At 36.4% G+C, this 24,441-nt stretch overlaps 8 protein-coding genes across 10 annotated transcripts in view; 5 read left to right on the top strand and 3 right to left on the bottom strand.

Moving 5' to 3' along the window:
* The window catches only part of LOC112214135, a 20,217-nt gene extending 3,355 nt beyond the window's left edge, over positions 1–16,862 (bottom strand). The window contains exon 1 of the mRNA XM_024372665.2: positions 16,600–16,862. Coding sequence (XP_024228433.1) covers positions 16,600–16,830 — 231 coding nt within the window. The 5' untranslated portion in view covers positions 16,831–16,862. The remainder of the gene's footprint in view (positions 1–16,599) is intronic.
* On the top strand, positions 4,902–10,904 carry LOC100745360. 2 transcript variants are annotated; one of them, XM_033324978.1, is made up of 3 exons: positions 4,902–10,033; positions 10,134–10,215; positions 10,453–10,904. In XM_033324978.1, exons 1-3 carry the CDS (start codon positions 9,758–9,760, stop codon positions 10,761–10,763), a joined length of 669 nt encoding a protein of 222 aa, XP_033180869.1. In that variant the 5' UTR covers positions 4,902–9,757; the 3' UTR covers positions 10,764–10,904. The 2 variants fall into 2 exon arrangements, with proteins under 2 accessions (XP_033180869.1, XP_003485934.1); XM_003485886.3 differs by having other exon boundaries at positions 4,906–10,033; positions 10,095–10,215; positions 10,453–10,901.
* Positions 11,443–13,124, top strand: LOC100745240. Its single transcript, XM_033324980.1, has 3 exons — positions 11,443–11,622; positions 11,977–12,303; positions 12,675–13,124. Exons 1-3 carry the CDS (start codon positions 11,443–11,445, stop codon positions 13,074–13,076), a joined length of 909 nt encoding a protein of 302 aa, XP_033180871.1. The 3' UTR covers positions 13,077–13,124.
* LOC100742046 lies at positions 13,602–15,297 on the top strand. Its single transcript, XM_003485857.3, has 5 exons — positions 13,602–13,685; positions 13,876–14,119; positions 14,315–14,472; positions 14,533–14,709; positions 15,080–15,297. The coding sequence occupies exons 2-5, from the start codon at positions 13,935–13,937 to the stop codon at positions 15,235–15,237; spliced, it is 678 nt and encodes a 225-aa protein (XP_003485905.1). The 5' UTR covers positions 13,602–13,685; positions 13,876–13,934; the 3' UTR covers positions 15,238–15,297.
* A 7-nt stretch (positions 16,863–16,869) lies between the features above and the next one.
* On the top strand, positions 16,870–18,391 carry LOC100745119 (heme transporter hrg1-B). The gene is made up of 3 exons (XM_033324979.1): positions 16,870–17,314; positions 17,769–17,942; positions 18,062–18,391. Exons 1-3 carry the CDS (start codon positions 17,188–17,190, stop codon positions 18,211–18,213), a joined length of 453 nt encoding a protein of 150 aa, XP_033180870.1. The 5' UTR covers positions 16,870–17,187; the 3' UTR covers positions 18,214–18,391.
* Positions 18,290–20,152, bottom strand: LOC100741928 (peroxisomal membrane protein 11B). Its single transcript, XM_003485856.4, has 3 exons — positions 19,731–20,152; positions 19,277–19,392; positions 18,290–19,202 (listed from the first exon to the last, which is right to left on the bottom strand). Exons 1-3 carry the CDS (start codon positions 19,784–19,786, stop codon positions 18,676–18,678), a joined length of 699 nt encoding a protein of 232 aa, XP_003485904.1. The 5' UTR covers positions 19,787–20,152; the 3' UTR covers positions 18,290–18,675.
* Positions 20,153–20,305: 153 nt separating this feature from the next.
* Positions 20,306–22,020, bottom strand: LOC100749867 (ADP-ribosylation factor-like protein 6-interacting protein 1). Its single transcript, XM_003485922.4, has 5 exons — positions 21,770–22,020; positions 21,465–21,598; positions 20,953–21,190; positions 20,748–20,832; positions 20,306–20,665 (listed from the first exon to the last, which is right to left on the bottom strand). Exons 1-5 carry the CDS (start codon positions 21,794–21,796, stop codon positions 20,562–20,564), a joined length of 588 nt encoding a protein of 195 aa, XP_003485970.1. The 5' UTR covers positions 21,797–22,020; the 3' UTR covers positions 20,306–20,561.
* On the top strand, positions 21,954–23,995 carry LOC100749747 (ubiquitin-conjugating enzyme E2 S). Of its 2 annotated transcripts, none has more exons than XM_003485921.4 (5): positions 21,954–22,232; positions 22,380–22,527; positions 23,038–23,228; positions 23,309–23,437; positions 23,521–23,781. In XM_003485921.4, exons 1-5 carry the CDS (start codon positions 22,215–22,217, stop codon positions 23,671–23,673), a joined length of 639 nt encoding a protein of 212 aa, XP_003485969.1. In that variant the 5' UTR covers positions 21,954–22,214; the 3' UTR covers positions 23,674–23,781. The 2 variants fall into 2 exon arrangements, with proteins under 2 accessions (XP_003485969.1, XP_024228432.1); XM_024372664.2 differs by having other exon boundaries at positions 22,176–22,282; positions 23,521–23,995.
* The last annotated feature ends 446 nt before the right edge of the window (positions 23,996–24,441 follow it).

Raw genomic sequence — 24,441 nt, 5'->3', positions numbered from 1 at the left:
GTCGGAACAACGACGACAACTGGTACGGTGACGACAAGTGGCCGGACGACGAAGGCTACGACGACGACGACGGTTGTTGCGAGGACGGTGCACGATCAACGACTGCTGAAAAGGAGAGCGCGCACCGACTGGTTGGACCGATAGGCATTGGCAGAGCGCTGGGACTCTCGTGAGCTTATTTTAAAACCGCTGTCCTTCCAACTCGGGCGACCGTCCTGCGGCACACGCTCGTAAACGACGCGCACGAGCGCCGATATCGTGTAATCGGGCTTCTTGGCAGACCGTGGCAAGTGTCAACCGAGAACTGTCGCTGGTTTCCATGGAAGAAACTTCCCGGCCGCTAGCTGGAACGTTTTCTCCTTTTACCGCGCTCGTAGCGAGTAAAGGATGACGCGTTATAACGGAGCCGGAGGGAGTTCAACCCCGAGGAACGATCGAGTTTCGCGAAAAAGGCTCGTTGAGTAGCGAAACGCGTGCTGACCACTGGCTTCCTTTTTCCTTTCTATTTTATTAACTTTGGATGTTTCTTTTCGTTGTTCGTGTAGGGAAGAAAAGTTTGCGTATTTCGATCGATAATTTACGACGGGTTGGTATCGTTGACATTTCGTTTTTGCAAAATACCACGTGTTAGGTGTTCCGAACGTTGGATATGTACGTAGTTACTAGATCGATAGATCCGAGCTAAAAAAAAAAAATTGATCGATGTGAAAAAAATTGTTGGTGAGACGATCGATCGATAATTAAAATGAAAATAATACTTTGCTTCCGTGGCCGAGTGTACGATTCTTTTCTATACGTAGTAATTTCATTTTAGAATTTGACGATGATTTCGTGTATGATGTTATCCTATTATACAATAGTCGTAGATAATTTGAAAGTTTGGCGTGTAATATCGATTGTTCGATAACAAGGTAGAATCAACGTGACTCGTGTTGTTCTTTTCCGTTTTCGTTGGAAATTTATTTAGAAAAAGAACGTAATTATAAACGAAAGTTGTACGATGTTAGATGATCGTGTATTAAACTACGCTAAACGTTATATTGTAAAATGTAAAGGACATAAAAAATGTAAAATTGCTGGCAAATACAGCTTTCTAAAAAATTGTACGCAAAACTACGCATCGGACGTATCGTAGCGAACACGATATTCGTTAAACGATACACAATTGTTTATCGATCGTTCTATATCAATTGTTTCGACCAACGCGGTAGTCGATTGGAAATAAAACTAACGACCTACATCTACATGTTGCACGATAACGAGTCACTGGTCGAACCCTGTGCCGATTACTGTGTCATCGGGTTTCTTGGCAGACCTCGGATTCACGCGACGAAACGCGATGAGTGTCAAGATGACGATGGCCGCGTGATTCTACAAACTACGAGCGATTTCGGGATCGTTTACTTGCGACTAAAAGGCAATGAACGAGAGCCACCAAACTTCTTCTAAAGAAACAAGAACGTGATTCGACTTTTTTCACGAAAAATCGCTCGTTTCGACAACAAAAAAAAGAAAAAAAAAGAAAGATCACGCTGTTTCAAATTTTGCGCATGAACAAAATTTCTCGTTTCTTTACTACTATGAAAAGACACGAAACACGGATCGCTAACATCGTTCGCAAACATTTCCTTCATTCGCGCAATTTTCCTACATCTTTTACTATATACTATATACTTGGAATATTCACCGATATGCATCAAAAAGAGTAAAAGATATTCGATCCACATAGATGAATGAAATCGATTCATTTATTGAAATTGTAAAATCTATCTGTACGTTTAAGAGGAATGTACGGATATAAGTCGATCTGTTCGTAACATATTCGATTATTTCCTTTAAATCGATGCATCGATATCTATACTATCTATCTATCACCTACTACGATATTTCACCAGGCAATTGTATAACGTGTATACGTGTATATGTATATATACGTAAAGCATATATCAGACGACAAACGTTGGCCAATCAGAATAGCGCAAGCAAGCAAGCATCGCGATTAAGCTCGGCTGTCTAGCGAGCAACGTTAACGAGTGAATTTCATTCGTCATGGAAATACTTGCGTTACACATGGTGGTTGCATTTAAACGTCCATATTTAGAAACAGTCTAATTATAATGAGAATATAGAAATAGCGTTCTATAATGGAGTTTGCCGTTGGTACGCCCGCTGCGCGTTATCTCGTGTAAACTGGCAGCACGGTTAGGCGAGCTTTTTGGCAGACGTTAAGCGCGACGGAAGACGCGCGAAGCGTCAACCTGTCGGCGAATGCTAGAGGGATCGAAACGGAAAATGTCACGACTGTATAAATAACGAAACACCTCGTGTGTCTATACGCGTTGACGAAGAACGCACGAGCAAACCCGTTTTCCTTTTCCTTGCTTATCTTTTATTTTCCTTACTTTCCTGCGCGAAGGAATGCGATGGATTATCGTCAAGCATCATCGCGCTAACTAGCAGGTTGTTAACGAGGATTTTGGCAAGTCCGTTTGTAACGCGATCCCAGTCGATTTGTCGACAGACGCACGCCTAATTAAATTGAAAAATTGTACGACTTCGCGTAGAATAAGCAGCGTTGCAGCCGTTAATTAAGCAAGTTGCACATTGTGTTTCGGGTATTTAACTCGTTCCCTTGGTGCTTTCGAAGCAACGATGCCGCGTTTTTCTGACGATAGTTCGTAGACGAAGAACGGAACAACGAGAAGTCGAACAAATCGAAGAATCGATTTTCCATTGGAAGGGAATCTTTCGACGCTCGGATAGTTCTCTATTAATCGAGTCTTCCGCTTTCAAACGTTTCTAAAACGATATCTTCGTGGCTGGAAAGTGGGCACAGCGCGAGTAATAAGGTAATTTTATCGTCTTATTATCGAGGATTTAGTCTCTCGAGTATTACGACGAGTACCGAAATTTATATATATGATCCATAAATAGAAAACGCTGAAACAACTATAATAATAATAATAATAATCATAATAATAATAATTTAATGTCCCGATAAACAAGGATTTAAGAAAGAGATAAACTTTAGGAGACCCTAATATCGATAATTTAAAACGTACAGATTAAGCTTGGTTTTCATGGTTCTTCAAAATTCATAGAATCTATCTAAAATTAAAAAGCCTAACTAACTGTCCAAGATAAACGATCGTCTCGTGGAAACGAGCCACGTTCGAAGATCGATCCTCCATTTTCTCTAACCAGAATCTTATTTCACGTGACTTTGATCATTGTTGAAATAATCGCGACACGCTGGGACAATAACCCTGGTTCCGCGAGAACACGTTATTCGTCGAACGATGTTCGTTCACCGAATAATGGTCCATTTGAAAGGAAGAGATTTCGAAAGGGAGTTTGCATACAGTCGCGCCTATGCTTGATCTTGGATGTTCCTCGAAATCCAAAAATGCTACACCGGCATCGAACTCGTATTCCAGGGATTTTGAACCGGCTTACATCGGTGTCCTCACACCAACCGAGTAGTGTTTCCTCGAACAAAGAAACTGAATCAGTTCGCTAGTCGCAAGAAAAGCGACGAAATTCGAAGATATTTTGTGAAACGGTGAACGTTCTAAACGATCGTGCGAAAAGCAAGAATCGTTCCTGAAAATTAACTTCCTCGATGAAGTTAGGATTACTTGGAAGAAAACCTTGATAATATTACGGAAACTAAAAATTCGAAATAGATTCTGAGAAGTATGGTTTGGTTAAGAAAAGATAATCAAGTTATATGGTAAAACGCGCGCGCGCGTGTATGTGTGTATGTGTGTGTATTAAATATCTAAATTACCAACAAATAAATCGAAAGGTTGACAAACAAATTGTAAATATTATTATATCATATTATTTCATCGTATTTATCTGAAGCGCGATCTTGACGATCGTTCGTCAACACTTTCATAATGTTCCAGGAATCATTTCAGTTCGTTGTCCCAATAAGGGCAGTACGTGCCAAGAATATCTAACGCTACTTTCTACGGAAGCAGTTCTGCCATGTTAGCGTATCCTAGAATAATGTTGCCATAATGTAACTGAGACACCGGCCTTAAAAACCTGACTACCCTTTAGCTCTCCTTTCTTACCATTTTACTATATAAAGATATTTACGGAGGAAACGGTGATAAAAAGAATATGAAATGTCCGTGTGCAACGCAATTATTTGTAACACGATGTTTCGTTGTTGGGAAGAGAAACGCACGTTGGCAGTCGTTATTCGCGGGAAAAATTGAATCGAAGGGGAGAAGAGAGTTTGAAAGACCGACGTTTACGCGCATGAATCTCGAACATCTCGCGCGGTACTGAAAACGCGAAAGAAACACGGTTGAAAAACAGGAATCACGACGAATTAATTTGACGGCACGATCGCCCGTAACGATATCAAGTAGTCGTTTTACGTTCAGAGAAAAGGCTGCGGCTGATCCTCGGTGTTACTTTATGCCGAAATTTTGACCATCGGATCGCATTCTCGATTCTCTGGCGAGGCCTGGCGTCCCTCTAAATCAAATGATATTAAAGAAGCGTCGTGTTCAAACCCGACGACAAATTCGAGAACATCGGAGTAAACGTTTTATCGTGAGAAACAAACGTAATTCTTATCCTAAATAACAATAATAGCAGCGATTCGTCTTGACGATCCGTACGAGACGACGATCCAACGAAGAAGGGAGAGAGAGAGAGAGAGAGAAATTGAGAAACGCGAGAAATTAATAATCCAAAGTTCTGAAATTTATTTCTTACTCACTGTGTTATAGCTGATATTTACAAAACCATTATATAAAATATTTCTAATCTATCTTCTTAGTCCAATGTTATAATCTCTTGCCTTTATACGCCAAGAATACATCGTATCGTCTGCCCTTTCAAGGATCACGATCAACCTAAAACTCTGTCGTATCTATCGTTGATAGGAAAAGAGTAGCACGAACCGACTAACAAATTAAAAAGAAACAAAGAAGCATCGTGACTCGTAAAATCGCGATAGAAGCGTCCGAGTAAAAACGATCCGAGTCCAAGCCCGTAAACCAACGACGCTAAGGTGACTAACGAACGATTCTCCAATCTGACTAATCGACAAAATTTACCCACTAAACGTTTACGAAAGCAAATTAGAGGAATAAGCAAGAGGCTGTAAGAGGAATAAATCGCTTAACTGCCCGGCAGTGATAAAACCATCGCTGGAAGGAAGAAGGACGCGTAACGACGTCGTTAAGAAGGCTGAAGAAAAAGGGCGGCCTTGGCGTGCACAAGCTTTGCCACTGTGGCCGTAATTTCTCGCGCTTTGTACGAAAGGGGAATCGCGCCTGGTTCCGCGAACCTCCGTCGCGAATTCCCTTCTCCGGTGAGTCCCCTTCGAACGCGGATTATTTTTGCCGGTGGCGGCAGTGTCGCGCGGACACGATGCCGGTCGAAAGTCAAAACACGGGGACCCACCCTATATCAAACGTTTAATTGGGTGCTACGTCGCCGGACAGGAATGCGAACGTCGGTATAAATTTAATGAGACTCGCCTGACTCCTCCCGTTACCCGTTGTCCGCGTGTAAAACGCGAATGATTTTTAATTTAACGCCGCACCCGCCCAATTTGTCTGCCTGGGGCAACGTGTACGAGCAGCGAAGTCTTCGATCGAGGGTGAAACGACACGACGAGAAGGTACGAGTTCCTTGAAATAAAAACGAATATGTTTCGAAACGAAACGAAAATATGAAGGCAGTCGATCGCGATTGTTTCCCACTCGGACGCGATTTTTTATTTAACGCAACAGCCGCGCAATCTGTCTTCGTAAAGAGCGAAATCTTTGACGAAATCCGAGATGATACGACGGGCGACCGATGGTCAGCTGAAAAATACGAGCTGCGAAAAGCTGCGAGTTGATAAGTTTGCGAGGATCGTTTGCTTCTTCGCAATTGCTCGTATCGCTCTTTAGTATCATTCATTCCCCTTCGAGTATATAAAAGATAATATTTGGTGGTTGGAAGGAGGACAGAGGCACTAACGCACTAATGAATGCTAATGGGTTTCGAGCTATTTCGATGGAGTTGGTCTGCTTCCTGCTGCGGAGAGATGAGTAGGCGACAGTCGACCAGACCACTATCCGTCTTGTTTCTATACGATTTTAGTTTTCCAATTGCACGGATTTCTGGAAGATGCGTCACGTCTGATTAACGACGCCCTCATACTTGGAATACGGTCCTTCTCTAGCGTACCACGACCTCCCGTCGATCCGCTCTGAATCACCCCTTTCGCTCTCGATATAGATACGAGAGGCAGTTATGTAAGCGAACTAACCCTTTATTTCGTCCGAAGAACCAATCTGTTTGTGATATCTGTTTACGGTATTAACGAAAAGTGTCAGAAAAATCTGTCGACAGGTTAATTTATCGAATAACATACATAGAGAAAGAAGAATGTGCGAAATATTTAGTTTCATGATAGAAGATAGAGGTTCATTTTGGAAGTTCGATAGGAGCAAAGAATTCGTGGGAAGAATGCGAGAAAAGACACGAAACGCGGCGCTTCAGGGTCGAAAAGCCCCGGAGAACAAGTAGAAAATAATACACGGATTAATTTGAAGCAAGCTGCAGCGAGTCTCTTTGTCAGCGAGTTCTTTCGAGTCAGACGGCGTTCTCCATGCCAGTCCATCGACTCTTTTTTCCCTTGTGCTTGAGTCACCACACCGTAGCACTCGGGAACGCGGCACTTCAAAAATCGAAGAAACGAAAAGCGAGTAACTTAATGGCGTCAGTAACGCCGCGTTTCTCCGCGACTTCGTGTTCTCCACGTGCGCTTTTGGTCAGATCTTCGTTGTTGCCTGGTCGTCTTTATCCGACAGCGATAATTCTTTCCGCTAAGAAATTTACGGTCCGGCTCTTGTCAACGATTTTTATCGGCTATGTAAGCGCCGGTGTCGTCCCCCTGTTATTCTTTTACTTTTCACACCCTTTTCCTTCAGTCTGCCTTTTCGAGCTTGCAAACCGGGAAATTAAGCCACGGAACGAAGAAGCACGGTTTGCCGATAAATTATCAGTTGCTGGTGTCTGAATTTGATCTTTCTTTCGTACTAAAAAACCTCTACTTCTACCACTTACTTGTAGTAAGGTTTTCGCTTTCGTGTTTGTAGGAAAGATTCTTTGTCGTCCAGAGACATCGTATCTCATATCTGTAATTACGTTTATGAGTTTCGTATCCGATTATCGCTACCTCTAATCGCCGAACTAAGCAAAAACGCTGGCGACTACACGGACAAGGTTGTCAAAGAAGGACAGAATCTAAGATCGAAAGGACTTGTAGCAATCGTTGAGAAAAGAAAAGAAGCTACAAAATCGATACGGATGTTGAAAGCGATACTTTCGCTGTAAAATGTAAATTTTCATCAAAGCGTCCTCTGTAAGGACGCTTGAACGAGTATAATTCGACTCGTCGACCTGAATTACGCTTACGAACGTAACAATTTGCAATGGGAAGGGGACACCTTCTTGCGACAGAGGAAATAAAGTCTGCTCTGTTAAACGCGTGTTCTTAAATTTCTTTGATTACCGAATCTAGATGAGTATAAATAATAAATTCCAAGATCACGAGACAAGATCGAGACGTTAAAGCACACGACTGCTGAGAGATCGATCGAGACCGAAAGTTTTCGTAAAACTTGGAATCGTAGCGTAATCAGAGGAAAAGTAGGAAGCGTTTGGAAGAAAATCAGAAGCACGGGATGGCATTCGTAGGATCGTGTTCATCGTCGACCTCGAAGCGTATCGCATTGGCTAACTGTCGGTGTACGACGAACCGAAGAGTTAGTATTCGTTCGTCGACGAACAACGACGTCACGGTTCTATTCCTGGCCGCGTGGACGCAGCGATATCTTTAGAGCAACCATCGGTAGTACAGTCCGTTTCCGAGCTTTCCTTCCTACGGGACCGAACGTTTTGCCAAAAGATGAACGAAGACGACAAGGATGATTCGTTTCGACCGATTATTTCGTCGTCTGGGCGTTCGATAGCCTGTGACATCATCGTTTCGCTAAATCGAAACAGGAGATGCATCGTCCGAGATGGATACGTCGTCCGAGGATCTAACGTTTGTTAAATTAACGTCGAATATTATTTCGGAGACGTTCTACTAACTTAACGTCTCCTCGGAACTTATAGAAACATTGAAACATTAAAAAGCTGGATACATTCGCATAGGTGAAAAATAAGGCACGAGTCGTAAGAAAGATGCGAACAGAATAGTTTTATATTAATTCTTCGAATTAATTTACAACGAGAGTAATTTATACGGAGGCTAGGATCAAAGGAAAGCTTAAGGTATCCCGATGAGGCAAGTTGTATGTCACTGTCTGGGCAGAATGAGTGCCGTGATTCGAACGGAATCCATTCGTTTGTCTGTCCCCGGGACGGAGAAGACAGCGCGGATTCCGGAAGCAGAGTGACCGAACTTTCGAATTGATGTATCTCTAAATAAAGCGAGCACGACTTTGGTTGTACCGTCGATTGAAGTCGGTAGCCTGTGTCTAGAGTCTACATTGAACTATCTGTTGGTCTTGGAGCCGGGCCAATCGCGATAGAAAAGGTAGGGGTGAGAATAAGATTAATGCCGCGCAGCCGTCTCTAATGTACAAAATAATCGTAATTAAAGAGGAATTTGGTAAAAAGGAAAATACGAATATCGAGTATCTCACGTTGGAACGATATAAGAGAAAAGAAACGACAACGAGAAGAAAGTTCTCCGATAGACTCGTCCGTAAGACGAAAGAACATAGAAGAATATCTTTTTTCTTTTTTCTCTTTTCGATGTGATTCGGTCGGACTGAAATATTGACCTGGAAAATGGATAACTTCTATTGAAAGTGGCACTACGCCAAACACAATAATCTTAAACGAACGGTGCCATGTTGTGTGGCATCTTTGTTTGCGATTGCACGTAAACGCGTGAACAGTATCGTAGTCTACGACTATTTATTGGGCAAAGTTTATTTGCACAGCGGACGTTGCAACTTAAAATCGCACGCGCCGACACCGTTCTCCAGACGGGAGTTGTACGACCGCTGCGGCCGTTTGTTTGAACTGGCAAAATTAGTGAACTTTCGGGTCGCTAACTGTTACGACTGTTACGACGTTCGGGAACGATGAAAACGCCTGAATGTCGCCAATGGTTCCCCTTCGCTGCCAGAACTTTGCTGCTTAACCGATCAAATTCTGTCGACTTTGTCCGTAAATTTTCCGCCGATTAACATCGACCAAAACATGTACCATAAAACACTACGATGATTAAGATAAAACCATTAGTCAACGAAACACACGCTCAGATACAAACGACGGAGTAACGTTGGATCGTTCGATAATCTCTGAAAGAAATTCTAGTAAGCAAATATACGCAAGATATGGGGGTTAATCGTAGATATCGCGACTGAACGAAGATGTAAGCGAAACCGAACATCGTCACGATCAAACGATTATTCCGTATTAATACTATCTACGATCTTTCTAACTTTGATCGTAATTGTTGATCGTAAATTTCGGCAATTGCCACTTGATTTTACCTTCGAAATTCGAACTAGTAAAACAACGGATGATACTTTTTATGGGATGGCCTGGTACGAAAAGATTCGACGCGAAATTTAATTATAACACGCATGACTCACGAAATATATACCTTTCGTCGAAATTAGACTGATATGAAAAATGTGAGATATAAAAAGTCTATAATGAACCATCGATTCAAAAATAAAATCACCGCTGGAAAATAAGAGGTGAACGCGCTATGGCCCGATACCTTACGACGTATAAAAAGGATTACACGTGGCCCTCGACCAGGTACAAACGCAAGATAACTTCGCTAAGCGAATATGCTTCTTGTAAATGCCACGATCGTCCACGAGAGATAAAGCCGCTGGTACGTTGCGGGGACGATTACGACTGGAGTCGCACGGGTCCCATGGGGCGGCTTCTGGACCCGAAGCTTTATCCTGCAAAAACGGGACCGCATCCGGAAACCGAAGCCACGAGATTCGATCAACCAGCCACGTACATGAGAAAGGTAAACCCAATAATGGTGTAAATCGCCTTACGATCGCATTACGTCGAGACGCTCGTTTCAGTTGGAAGAGAAACATCCTAATCTCTATGGAGTTCTACAGAGTACTCCTATCGACGAAGTAATTAAACGCGTTGACGAAGATCGACTGAAGACAACATACCAGTTGGATTATTCCGACAAAGGTGAGTTTTTTCGAGAACGCAACCAAGAATATATACGCGTATAATTCCGCAGGACGTAATCGTCGGTCGAGATAAAAACGTAGAAACTCTGATCCAGCTGAAGAATTTGTAAAATATCTTGTAATTCGAAAGTCTATACCTGATACGTTCTATTTTATTTCCTACGAACGCGCCGTGCGTTACTTTCGGTGTTATCGGAAAACAAATTTTCTGAATCGTCGTTCGATGTTACAACAGCCGCGCCAATGGAGGATATCTCTACGGGGGCTCTCTGTGGTATCAGACAAGAAGAAACAAAGGACATAGACTGTCGACCCTCTACTCGAGCTAAGCTATCGAAAGTATCTAGTGGAGATGACAGAGACAAAATAGGAAAGAGGCGGTCGAAGAGAGTGGCCGGGGCTGAAGACGAATCGCAGGAAACGCGATTACTTCCGTGGCGATCGGAATACCAAGATACTATCAGTAAACTAGGTCAATCGATTCTAAAATACAACATTCATCAAAAACACGATAGTGCACCAGCTTGGGCGGCAGCTGCCTTGTAGAAATTAATTGTATCGCTGTGTTCAATAAACGATATTCCATCCGGATCCAATTCTCGAATACGTTTAACGCGATCGCCAGAAAATACTCGCGAAAATTAATTTATTTCCATTTTTTCACTCCTATTGCCGATACGTGTAAAAGAGCGTTCTTATTTCACAGAAATACGTAATGTCCCTTTCCTCGCAGAAATAAATAATATCGAAATATTCGAAGACATTCAGAAATATCTAAAACCTTGAAGTTGCTCGAGGAACTCAGTCAGCCTGCTCGCAGTATGGAAGACGGACAAATTACGTAGAACTAGAAAATAATATAGTACATCAAATTCTGTGTAATAATGCACAAAAGCGCTATGCATCTCTCGACAACGTGTTTCGCAGAATAAATTAAAATAGCAACTTTCTCTTCGAATCGTGTTCGCAACGAACTATCCAACGAGTAATCTCCCTCCTCTAATAACCTCTACATCTGCTGTAACTTACGAATTTTCTTCGAAACTAATATCATCGTAATTATTTTTTCTTTTTTCATCGTATATTTCTTTATTTTTATCTCCTTTGTTTCTATTTACATTCTATTTACGTCTCTTATTACATATATATTTATTTAGTAATTTTACCGTGTAATATTATGTAACGCTATAATCGAAGCTATAATCGAAGGTACCTTCAAAGCGAAATGGACAATCATCGGGAAACATCGTCGCATAGAGAAATACACCATAATTTGCCACGTTATAGTACTTCGAACGCTTATCAAGAGGCTTACAACAGCGAGCACGATATCCGATTACCAGAAGAGAGATCTTCCGTGGAAAGTGTCTCCGAGATTGAGGAACCTGGCATTAATAAAAACAACGTATGATTAAACGGCGTTTATTTTAGCATCGTTGCGTATTTATAAATCGAATTATATGACGTAAGAACGCGAGACATTGTAAGTGCCAAAAATGAAATTTTTGGTATTGTACAGGCGAGTGGTTTTCCCTTCTGTTTATATTTATGCAATTAAGTAGAAATTGAACACGAAATTAGATTTCTACGATTCTCGTGTGTTCTTGTTATCCCTGTGTTAAGCATGGACCAACGATTTTTAATCTGTTCGACCTATGAATCGAAAAGAAATTACGATTCGTTTAAACGAGCGGTGGGAATTTTTATTCGAAGCTTTCGTCCATTGCAATTTCACCAGGCGGAAAATTTGTTTGTATAGATATATAATCCATACCCGAATGAACCGGTTTACGGCAAAGTGCTGCCAAAGAGTAACCACGCCACGCTTCGTGAGAGATACCAACGATTCAACGATTACTCGGAGCTGAATATGCCAGAGGCGGTAACCGCGATGCAAAAATTACAAAGGCTGAAGGAGCTGCAGATGAAACGAGACATTAGCGAAAGATACTACTCGCAAGAAATCAAACGATTGATCGGCGAATATTATTTCGGCCCGAGAGTTGCCTCACCGTCCTCCAAGTTCACCACCGGAACGTTGCAAAGTTCCAGTTTTCATCCATCCTCGGGAGGTCGGTTGAAAAACGTATGTAAAGTATGGTCGAGAGACAAACTACTATTTAGACATAAAATATTTTATACGTATAACATTTTACGTTACGAAACTCGTTGTTCGATGCTTAACTGCATCTGTTAACGTATCTGTTAACTATAAACCTTTATAATTATGAAATTAAAAACGAAGAGTAAAGACAATTTGTTTGAGATCGTGGATTTTAGTGTTTGTACATCTATATCCGAAAGGTTAATAAGTTAACAACGAAATCAAATTTCCACTGTAGTTACGAGTATCTTTTAAATGTAGCGTTTAACGGAATGGAAATATTAAAATATATTTTAATCGTATTTAATCGATTAATACGTGATCGACTGCATTGTAATTGTCTGACGATTCAGAATCTCGAGCCATGTGGCACAATGACGACGATCACACGGTTGGACTGTGGGTGTATTCAGGAGACGACGAGGCCAATTTTTACGACGGCAAGGGGCCGCGTTCAAAGGAGGAAATGCAATCTATCTCAAGATGAGAAGCTTTTGAAGTTGACTTCGTTGAACCCCCAGGAACACTTGTTTTCGTCGTTAGAGCAACCTAAGGATACGTATCGCGCGAAAATGAAGAAACGGTTGTCCCTAGACTCGCGAATGTGCCCGAACATCTCTCCTGCCGGCGATCAGGAGTTTGAGACGGAAAACGAGAAGAAAAACAAGGAACCGGAACAAAAGATATCCGAACATATTTCGAGAACAACGTCCCCTCAACGAAAATTTAGCGATACATCAGCGACTTCGTATTAAAATGCAAATTTATTTTCTACTTAAACGTATTGTATTTCGTGTATAATTAACAACGATATGTCGTCCTGATGCGTACTTTTATTAGCGATGAAAATTGTCATATCGATTACTCTCGTTTCGGGCATCGTGAAATTACCTGAAAGTATTTAATAAACGTGAACTCTTCGAACTGAATCGTTTGTATCAAATATCAGATTGGTAGAACACGAGTCAGTTTCGATAAATCACCAGTGAATTATACAAAGCTTATTACGTCCACGAACATTTGAAACGACTAAAACGACGAAATAATTCCCAAATTTCAAGATGAACGATTTAAGATTAACAACCGATTCCGTGATCGCGCACATTGGTATCACGTTTTTAAACGCTATATTACATTACGCGCTTTACAGAGCTGTCATTGCCACGATCATGCTGATCAAAGAAACGATTCTTTGGCTGTTCCGGAAAGTGATGAAATTTCGTAATACTAGAACCGACGAATCGATTCAGTCCCCATTGCCATGTAACGTTTAGTCGCTGTTTTTTTTCGCGAAGAAATTTCTGCCGAGACAAATTTTCCTTCGAAATCCGTTGATTTCGTCGATAAAAATGAAGATTAACCAGGTATGACGTAATTCAGAATCTTTTACAAAATATTCCCTTTAATTATAAATGTTTGTTTAAAAAGAATGTTAACCTCGACGAATGAAAAATTGTTGTTTCTCTATTTTTTCTTTTTTTATTTTTGACGAGTTAATTGTATTTTCGTACGGCGAAGAAATATCGTACATTTAAACGAATATTCTTTCAACAGAGACCCATGTAAATCCTGATTGTATGCTCTAACTCGCGATTAAATTACCGGTATACACGATGACCACCGCGTTGGAAAATTTTATCACGATCACTCATCGTGACTTTAATTGGCCGTATCCTGTACCTCTTATTACGAAACCGGCACAACCACCGAAGAGTACGGGAATTCGATTATACACCCCTAGAATCGATCCCGAGGATTGTTCGTGCGACGAACATGGCCAACAGAGTAATAAGGATAGGTAAAAGTAAAATGAAAATACAAAGTGATTTGTACAATATGAATATTCTGCACGCTGTATAATCCTTCGTTAAATTAAGACTCAAATTAATTAAATTAAAATCGCGTTAAATTAATTAAAATCACGACTTTCGACGTCGTTATCCGTGGCGAAGGAATGGCAATTTAAAGTAATACTTTAAAAAAATGCATCCAGATACAAATACCTGGCTGACAAGGAACGACAATTTCTGGACCAACTGAAGAAAGTGAACAGTGAAATGACGAATCTCACGAAGGCTATGCTAGACGCTAACTGCGAGCCAATGGACGAGACGATGAAGAGTATTTATAAAACGGATTACGCGAAGAGAGGTATGGACCGGCATCGAAGGAACGTGATATCGTGCAAATAACTCGTTCGAATGAATTCAGGATTGCCTATCAAAGTGTACAGACAACTACAGGCTGCGGTCGACTCATCGTACTGTTCACCTTTTCCGGCGGAAGTTACGAAAATAAAGGAGGGTTACAGAGATCCAACGAGATTTCGATACACCGCCATCGAAAGACCGCATATTCAGCCAGCCAAAACGATTAATTTGTTCCAAGGTATGAAATATTTTCGAATGTTCCCGTTTCTTTTAAATCTCCAAACATTGTAGATGAAACGGATATAATTAGAGGAAAAGTGTTATATTTTAATCTAAAAAAAATATTTAATATTTTTGGCATGAATATTAAATACCAGCGACTAGACGTATGCGTGTATATTATATTATTGATCAATAACTGTTATAACAAAAAATGCTACTTCGTTTTTCGGCAGACGTTCCTGCTCGACAAAAGATTCCTAAATAAAATACAATTTTTACGAAGGAAAGATATTTTGTAGAATGTTATTAGGCTGCTGCTCGCGAATGTTTCTACGATAACAGAAGTTAAACGATGAAAATTTAATATTACGAAAATTCATTTGCAGTTCCAGAATCTTTCTCTATGTGGGAGACACCTTTCACCGGTCGCTCGGAATACATGGATACTATCAGCAAGATGGGTCTCAGTAACATAAAAAATCGACAACAATATCTGGAACCGCTACCTTCGTCAAGAAGAAGATTTGGGGACTGTAAATTATAAATTCGAATGATAAAAATTTCTCTCATCGACCAGACACTATCGATTTCTCAAATATTTTATTGTACAAATATTCGATTATATGAATACAATTGTTAATTATTCGCTCGCATTCTCGTGTTTTTAATGTATAAGAAAAAAAGATACGAATCCCTTAAATTTCCCCAAAAATTCAGCGTAAAAAAAAAGAGACATATGATTACTAGCATTTATTTGTTATTATAACCAATTAAGTACAAACCGACGGAATCATATGTGTATAACCTAATTTTTTTGTCTCCCGCGTTTTTCTTTCTACTTTTTTCTTTTTTATTTTTTTACCACTTCATAATGACAGATTTGTGCGAATTTTTTTCTACGGAATATAGCCGCAACTTTAGGAAGAAAAAGCTACAACCAGCTGAGATGTAAGAAAAAAAGATATATATTATCGAAATTACAAACAGATGGACAAATTCTATCTAGGAACAGGAATTACATATATTTTCAGAATATATCACAAAGATTATTTTACGGATCGTATAGAAGAAGGAGAAATCGATCCTCGTATAGCATCGATCCCTACGCGATTGGACGAAGCTGCTGAACAATTGGTTCGTAAACATATCCTCGACAGACTGCGATCTGTTTATCAAGTCACCTATAGACATCCTAGTAAGCTAATAACGTATAGAAATGACATAATAAATAGTGGATTTCTTGAAAAATTGGTACATGATGAAGTATAGAGGCTCCGCGCGATACAAGAGAAGTTGGGGAAGAGATCAAAGAAAAGGATCTGCAAAGTGAATTAGTAGCGTATATTCATGATTTATATTTCAATGCTCAAGATGAAAAAGTTCTTGCACCTCCAGTGACGGCAAAAAGAAGCGAGTACAAAGATTTTTAAATATAACTTCAACTTTAATTACTAAAATACATCTAAATATATTTAAATGTATATAGTGCTCGGCTATATAAGACCGAAACTATTGCACGGAGATCTTTCGATATACCAAGATACTTTCAGTCGTACAGGTGCGACAATAATTATAGAAGAACACGAGAAGAAAAAGGCAAGTACTTCCAAAAATGCAAAAATACCGAAAGATCCTTGCGCGGACCTTGATTATGAAAAATAAATAATTTAATTTTTCTACCTTTCTTTATATTTATATTAAATTTGTTGTACATTTACTACATACGCAACGTACACAGTGAAAATAGGCCTCTTACTGCTTTCATAAGTGACACAATTATTTGGAAACTTTTACATTGCACAAATAACTGTAGAAAACACTTATCTATCGTTTGGTAATTAAAAGACTTGTGAAGTCATCGTTTACGCAATGTTACATATATGTAGGTATAGCAGAAAAAACTTACAAATGTAAAAAGTAATCGGATTCTTGTACCTCGATTTCTCTTCACTTGTCGAATATGAAACATCACAAAGGAATTTTTACGCAACCGGAACACGCAGACGAAGTATCTGTAAATTATATTCTCCGCGAATATATTAATAATATTATCCACAATAATTTTTAAATAAACTAAATGAGATTGTAAAGTCTTCGCTAAAGTCAGAGAAAATATTGCAGCAAAATTGGCAAACATCGTTTCCACGTAACCTCGATAGATGGCGCATCGATTTATCAAGGAATGACACTCATTTAATGGTATTAAATTTGGTTACATGAATTTCACCAATTATTCACTACATATGTTTCACAAATGTTATTCGCAAATGTTTAGAATGTAATCCAACTTAGAGAATAAGGTTCGATAAAATACTTCTGAAACTTCATTAATACAATAATTGTAAAAAATATTGTTATTAATTACCAATAGCTTATTTTGTACAATTTGAAATATCAAGACGGGCATCTGCACAAGCAAACTAAGTTTCCTCAAGGCATGACGTGATATAGTCGGCTAGTGCACTACGTAGTAGATAATTACAAGAACCTAAAAATGCCGCGAGGTGTTATAATACATTTAATAATAAGCGTCTTTGGTATGATTTTTGCTATATCAGCATTTATTGTACTCTTTGTTGTGTATGGGAATTTCGACGTTGGATTTTGGTCTATCTTATCAGGTTAGCATCACGCGTTACATGATGAACATCTTATTATATAAATTATCTAATTTTGCAACCTTAAATATGGTTTAAAATTAATAGCAAACGATTCGAAAGTTCACCAGACAAATATTTTACAGTAATAACAAACCATATTCTTCGTTTATTACATACGAAATAAAAATTACCTCTTTATTGCTGTGCATATTTATCTTCTAATAATTATGGTTTTAATTATGGAACTATGCTTTTTCATTCAATAATTAGGCAAGATTTTTCCTAATATTTGTAGGAATATTACCCTCTGCTCATTTTTTAAACATATTACAAATAGTAGAAATTATTACTTCAGAAATTTCATATTCTTAATAGTACATAAGAGTTATTCGTATGCTAAGAGATATTTTTATATAATAAATTTAACACAAAATTAATATAAATAAAATCTTGCTTTACTTCACGTATCACATAGGTGTGTTAGCTGCGGTTTGTTTTCACCTGCATTGGCTTAAAGGAAAAGAAATTTTAGAAAGATGGCATACCACATCTACATTGAAAAATTTAAATGTTGTTGGTTTTGTTAGTACTGTAGCAGGAACTACTGCGCTAATTTGGTATCTCTTCCTCACATTTTATTACAAGATCCGTATGTATATTATTTAATCTCCAGTTAAAATACAGTTATATATATATATATATATATATATATATATATATATATGGCAAAGTAAATGTAAACACGTACACATATTTCTGATATTTTAGCCATTGTACCCATTGGGGGAAGTACAACGATATCAGCTATTTGGTCTATGATTTGTGGAAAGTGGGGAATTTTCTTGATGTACTATTCTCACAAATATGGATTAATTATCGCAATAAACTCTCCAGCCATATTAACAGAAGATAATGCTTAAGAATTTTTTATACAAATGAATATAGCAATTTTTATATAGAATATTTTTATTAAATGTATTTATAAAAAATGTTTTGTTTGCAAATATAAACTTATTTATAATAACATGACATAGAGATAAGTTACATTGTAAATATTATGTAAATATATTTACTGAAATATAATTTTATGATATAAAACAGATTTCTCAATTTTATGTATAGTATTTTATGCTACTTTCAGGATACTTTATTTAAAAATTTGCAAAAAATTGGTCACAAAATAGTTATTTAAGTATCACAGTGTAGTAACATATAGTTTTTTTTTAGACGCACAGTAAAAATATATACATCAAAAATATATAAAAATCATGGAAATCCATAAAAAAAATATTAATTTAATTTTAATGATATACTTCCTTTAATTTGAATAAATGCTTTGTAATCGTATTCGTGTACATAAAAAATAATTATGTTGATTAATTTTAAGTTGGTGTTAATTTATACAGAGGATAAGTTAATGTATACAGACTTACAATTGAAGATATCACACCAAGTATACCAATTGTTCCAGGGGTAAATTTGGTAAAACCTAGTGCTGTTAGAGGAATACACAGGTCACATCCATTTTTAATTGTATCCATTACAACATCTTTGTGATTTCTTAAATGACAGAGTAATTTATATCGTTTCCATAAATGATGTGAGAACTTCGATGTCCTCGTTAATACACTCTCTCTTTCATGTTCAAAAATTTTTATGATTTCATAAATATCTCTTATTAGATTCATTATAATACCCATTAACCAATACTTATTAGATGTTTTGCTCCATTTTTCAATATTAACCCTATACAATCCCACACGGCCGACCCAAATTATATGATCCGTTAATAAGAATAGAGCATTGGCAATTTTTGATAGTGTCAAAGTGGCTCTTATAGTTAGATCTGGATATTTCATCATTTTTAAAGCAGAATATAAACTGTCCAAACATCTCCCTAGGCGTAACACTATAAAGAAAATGGGAATAAACTGTTATTATCGATAGTAATTGTATTAAAATTATAAATATCGCTTTAAATACATTTTCTAAAGGAACTAAATGTATATTCTAAACTTCTTAAGACTTCTGCAGAATGTTGTGTACTACGAATATTCTGACCATAATACCAATAAGCTCTGCTTCCATATTGTAGCAATCTGTAAAAGTATTATTAAAAAGTAATTATACAATGTTAATATTATCTATTTACTTTTAATTGTACTAAATTTGTTAAATAAAATTAGTATATTCTTTTATGTAGAAAATTAATATACAGGTTTTTATGAAATTTTTAATAATATGCATTTTTGAATATATTATGAGAAAAATAGTAGCATTAAACATAATGGTAAATAATAAAATTTAGGTTATGTAAAACATACCATTAAATTTATATCAATTCAAAGTAATTTAGATCGTATAATAAATATATATCAATTAAATCAATTATTCTTAATGCGGTTAAATATGTTTCAGAAGTAAATAAATTATATACCTGATAATTCTGTCTCTGCCTATTGTTTGCTCATTTAGCTTTATTATTATATCCATAATGAGCGATATATTTCAAAACGCAACGATTAATTGCAATAAATTTTTATATAAAAGTAATTTATGAGAGTTTCACCATAGTAACGTTTATTTGTAAGCACATATAAACAATTAATATAAACTATTAATATTCATATTGAATAACTTACTCTAAACGAATTGATACGTAAAATACCGTTTACTAATGATTATCAAAGAATCCATATTGACGATTATTTGCAACATAATGACGCTATGCATTTCTTGCTTCAGTCGTAATGTTTATCTCGTAATATACATAAATTATACATAAATTATAGTATTAAATGAGCAACTCCCACTTCGAAAAATTAGGTATATATAATATTCTTATTTATACCACTAGCGCCATCGGATATTTAATTTAACTAACCCGCCATTTTCAAACATTTTAAATTTGATGTTCATAAAAGTATAAAATTAACGCTAACATTTAATCCAATCTCATTAACGGAAATCTCATTACTTAAGTAACCACTTTCGTGGAAATAAAGTCTGATGAAAGATGAAATAATTTTATTGTTATCGATGAATGGAGAATAATGTGGAAGTGTATTTATATTATAAAAGTGCGTGTAAAACGAACTGCAATCTTAAATATCACATAAAACGATGAAAATAGATGAAGACACAATTTATATTACAGTACTTGTACGTTTAAAAAGCTGGAAAGCTAGTTATCCCTAACTATGAATTAATAAATTACAAATTAATTTATTGTAGTTAAAGTCAGAGGAAAACACATACAAAATGATGATTATGATTGTCTTTCGTGAAATAGAAATTCGCACACATATGCTATACTAACTGACATCGCACGTCCCTTATGTCTGAATCCTGGTGTAAGTAAAAGGACGCTCACTGTAACATTTAAGTAAAGCAAAGTTTCATACATTCATCTTACAAAATACAATATCAAATAAATTAATTAAAAAATTATTACCTGCAATATAAAATAGAAGCAAGTTATTAACTGTGCTTCCAATCCATATACAAAGAACAAGACAAAGTATTATGCCTGGATAATACTGCAGAAGATAAAAAATAGTTTAGAGCAATTTTTCTTGTAAATGCTGCACTTAATATTTGTTACATAAATATCTTCTAAAACAAAGATTCCTTTTATCTAGGATAGCTTTTTAACTCACCACATTGGGACGATCATTTCGTGTTTTTAACAACAATTTCCACAAACTTTGTAACTGTAAGATTGTTACAGATAAATTTTGACATATCTCATTTAACTTTTTCTCTTTCTGGCCTGTCCATTTGTTGACAGGACTCAGCAATGATAATACAACTGGTACAAGATAATCAACCAAAGCCAATATAAGAAGGGTTACAGATATTATTGTAAGTATAGCAGGTTCCAACATCCATATTAGACTACAAGCAAATTTTTATGGACATTGTAAAATATATATTAACATATAATTATTTACAAATATGTAACATATAAAAATAATCAATGACTGATACAGTAATACGTATAGTATAGTATATATTAATATTTTATTTTAAAGTCAATGTTAAGAAACAATTAAAATGAGAGATAAGGAAAAAATGCATTTCTTTCATAGTATTAAAAAATAACACATAAAACAAATAACTTATGACAAAAAATATATATATGGTTATATGTTTTAAAATTTCCACTCACAAAAATGTTACGGTTGTAATTCCAAATATAAGGCCAGGGTACCAGGACCGTTCCCATAATAGAATGGAATTCAATGGAAGTATTACTTCACGCCAACATTCCATTCTACGTTTTAATTGTTTCATATGCTTTTCCTGCAATGAGATTATGTTGTTTGAGGACAAAAATGAGCGTCACTGTCATTGATTTTTCTACCATAGTAAGACTACATGGTATAATACAAAAATCCGGCATTGATTAAACATTCAATAAAACGCATTGATCATACGTTAAATATTCAACCTTTAAAAGATGTGAAGTCTTACCCTTTCTATTGCTGCACTATCAGCCATCCTGGCTACTAAATAAAGTATTCAAATTCGCTGTGAAGAAACAGTATAATACGACAAAGACTTGAAACTACGCCGAAGTTATAGTACAATGCAACTACAATTTATTCACATCATCTAGGTTTATATTCCGTTTCATTCAAACATTTCTTTGTTCTTTAATTTGATTATCGTGATGTGCCCTCGGTGAAACTCAGAGACGCCGGATGCTTTTTGCTTGAAAACACACGAAATGACGAAGAATCGACTTCTAGTTTCGAGATTATTGTAACTCGCACGCGATTGGCTATCAGTTCAAAATGTTGGTTATTGCAGGCGATACTGTGCTGATGTTGTGACGTTAAAGATTTTCTAACAGTATACTTCAAACAATCGCGTCCTAAACGCGTTTAATTGAAACTTTATTCAAAATTTGCTAAATATGGCTGCTGTGAGTTCTGTAAGTACTCGATGATACGTATTAATTTCTGTCTGCGAACTTTAACAGCGGTACTTCTTGTTTATGTCCTGGTTAAGGGGACAGGTTTCTCTGAATATATCTTCGTTCTCAAATAAATAAATCATCTGTCACCGTCTATTATTTCAGATATCAAATGTCGAAAACTTATCTCCACAAATTATTCGACGTGTAGCTAAAGAAATGAGTGAATTAGCTGAACAACCACCCGAGGGTATTCGAGTTGTTTTAAACGAAGAAGATGTTACTGACATTCAAGCTATTATAGAAGGACCCTGTAAGATTAAAGTTCATTTAAAAAACTCTTCTTGCAAAATTTCAATGAAGTATTATGTACTATATAAAAAATCGCACAGTTATTGAAGTATAACCTATCCAAATGTCAGATTTACATGCACACCTAAATACATTTATGCATGTATACATACATACATACATACATACATACATACATACATACATACATACATACATACATACATACATATATATAGATATAGATATACATATAATTTTATTTCTATCAATTATAAGAGAAAATATTATTTGCATAATCAACTTGATAGATCAACAGAAATAATACTAATAAAAACCTATATATTCTATAATATAACTTTTAATATTCACATCTATTTAGATATAATTCAATGTCATTGAAAGTTTTTATTTAACATTACATATTTCACAAATTTATATACATGTAGGATATTTGTTTCATTAAAATTTATGGAGGTTTGTGTATATTATAATGTTTATAAGTTAAAAGTATAAATTTTCCTAATATTAGCGGGAACGCCATATGCTGGCGGTTTCTTCAGAGTAAAATTAGCTCTTGGCAAAGATTTTCCTCAAGGACCACCAAAGGCATTTTTCCTTACAAAAATTTTTCATCCAAATGTTGCAAAAAATGGAGAAATTTGTGTCAATACCTTAAAAAAGGATTGGAAATCAGATCTCGGAATTAAACATATATTACTAGTAAGCTATTAATTGGTATAACTGATACAAGAGATATTTAATGGATTTATTGAATTAACATATCTATTTTATATTTGCAGACTGTAAAATGTCTCTTAATAGTGCCAAATGCAGAATCTGCTTTAAATGAAGAAGCTGGTAAATTATTATTAGAAAGGTATGACGATTATTCCGAACGAGCAAAAATGATGACAGAAATACATGCACAGGTAAACCTGTTGTCATATACATATATTAAAATTGAGTTTCGCATACATAATAATAAATAATGAAAAATACATTTATGTTTTAGGGAGGCGGGAAAGGCAGCAAAGCAGGTCTGGATAGTTGCACATCCTCTGAAGTCGGAGGACCCCTCCCAAAAAAGCATGCAGGAGATAAAAAACTATCAGCAGAAAAGAAAAAGATATTGAAAGACAAGAAGAGGACACTCAAAAGATTATAAAAAAATCAACACAATTTATCTATCTTTTATAATTTAAAACACTGGTGTGGTAACATTGCCTCATATTGTACACAATTATTGCATAGTAAAAATTTATTATCTAAACTCGACTGATCTTATTATTAAGTATTTAGAAAATTAATAATTCTAGAAGCATTAAAAATGACTTCCTAAGATACAAACAAGTACAACTTTGTAGTGATCTACTTTACAATCAGGAGTGGAAAATAATATAGTCCACTCTGTGGTATCTATTAGCGAATATTTTTACATATGTACAAAATGATACCTCATGTGACTATTTAAATTAAATAAAAAGTGTTCTTCAAATAAAAGTTTTGTTTCTACTTTAATATTTGCAATTATGCACTAATTTTGTATACTTTTTAAATGAAATTTATTTCTGCAATACTTAAGAAAATTAAACATAAATCTTTGATTAGGCGAGAAATGAAGATGGTCATTTTCAAGAACATTATTCTTTATTAGGTAATGGCTCATCAGTTTCTTTGCTTCAGTCTTGTACCACTGGCATTGGCATTCATATGCTGCATGAATAAAACCATGTACATTGCCTTACAAGCCCATTACTGCGCAGTAAAATATTTCATTAGTAGATGACTAGACGATAACAGTATGTCACAGCCTTATTCCACTAGAAGCTATTAGCTACATATAGTGGTGCGTACGTTTTATTATTCATGGTAAAAAACAATTCATTAAACATAATTTACAAAGATCTGATGCTACTAAACATAGTGATACACG

Source organism: Bombus impatiens, unplaced genomic scaffold (assembly GCF_000188095.3).
Source record: "Bombus impatiens unplaced genomic scaffold, BIMP_2.2 scf_0089, whole genome shotgun sequence".
NCBI lineage: Eukaryota > Metazoa > Arthropoda > Insecta > Hymenoptera > Apidae > Bombus > Bombus impatiens.
Note: the sequence above shows the minus strand (reverse complement) of the source record. Positions and strands in the feature narration are given on the sequence as shown.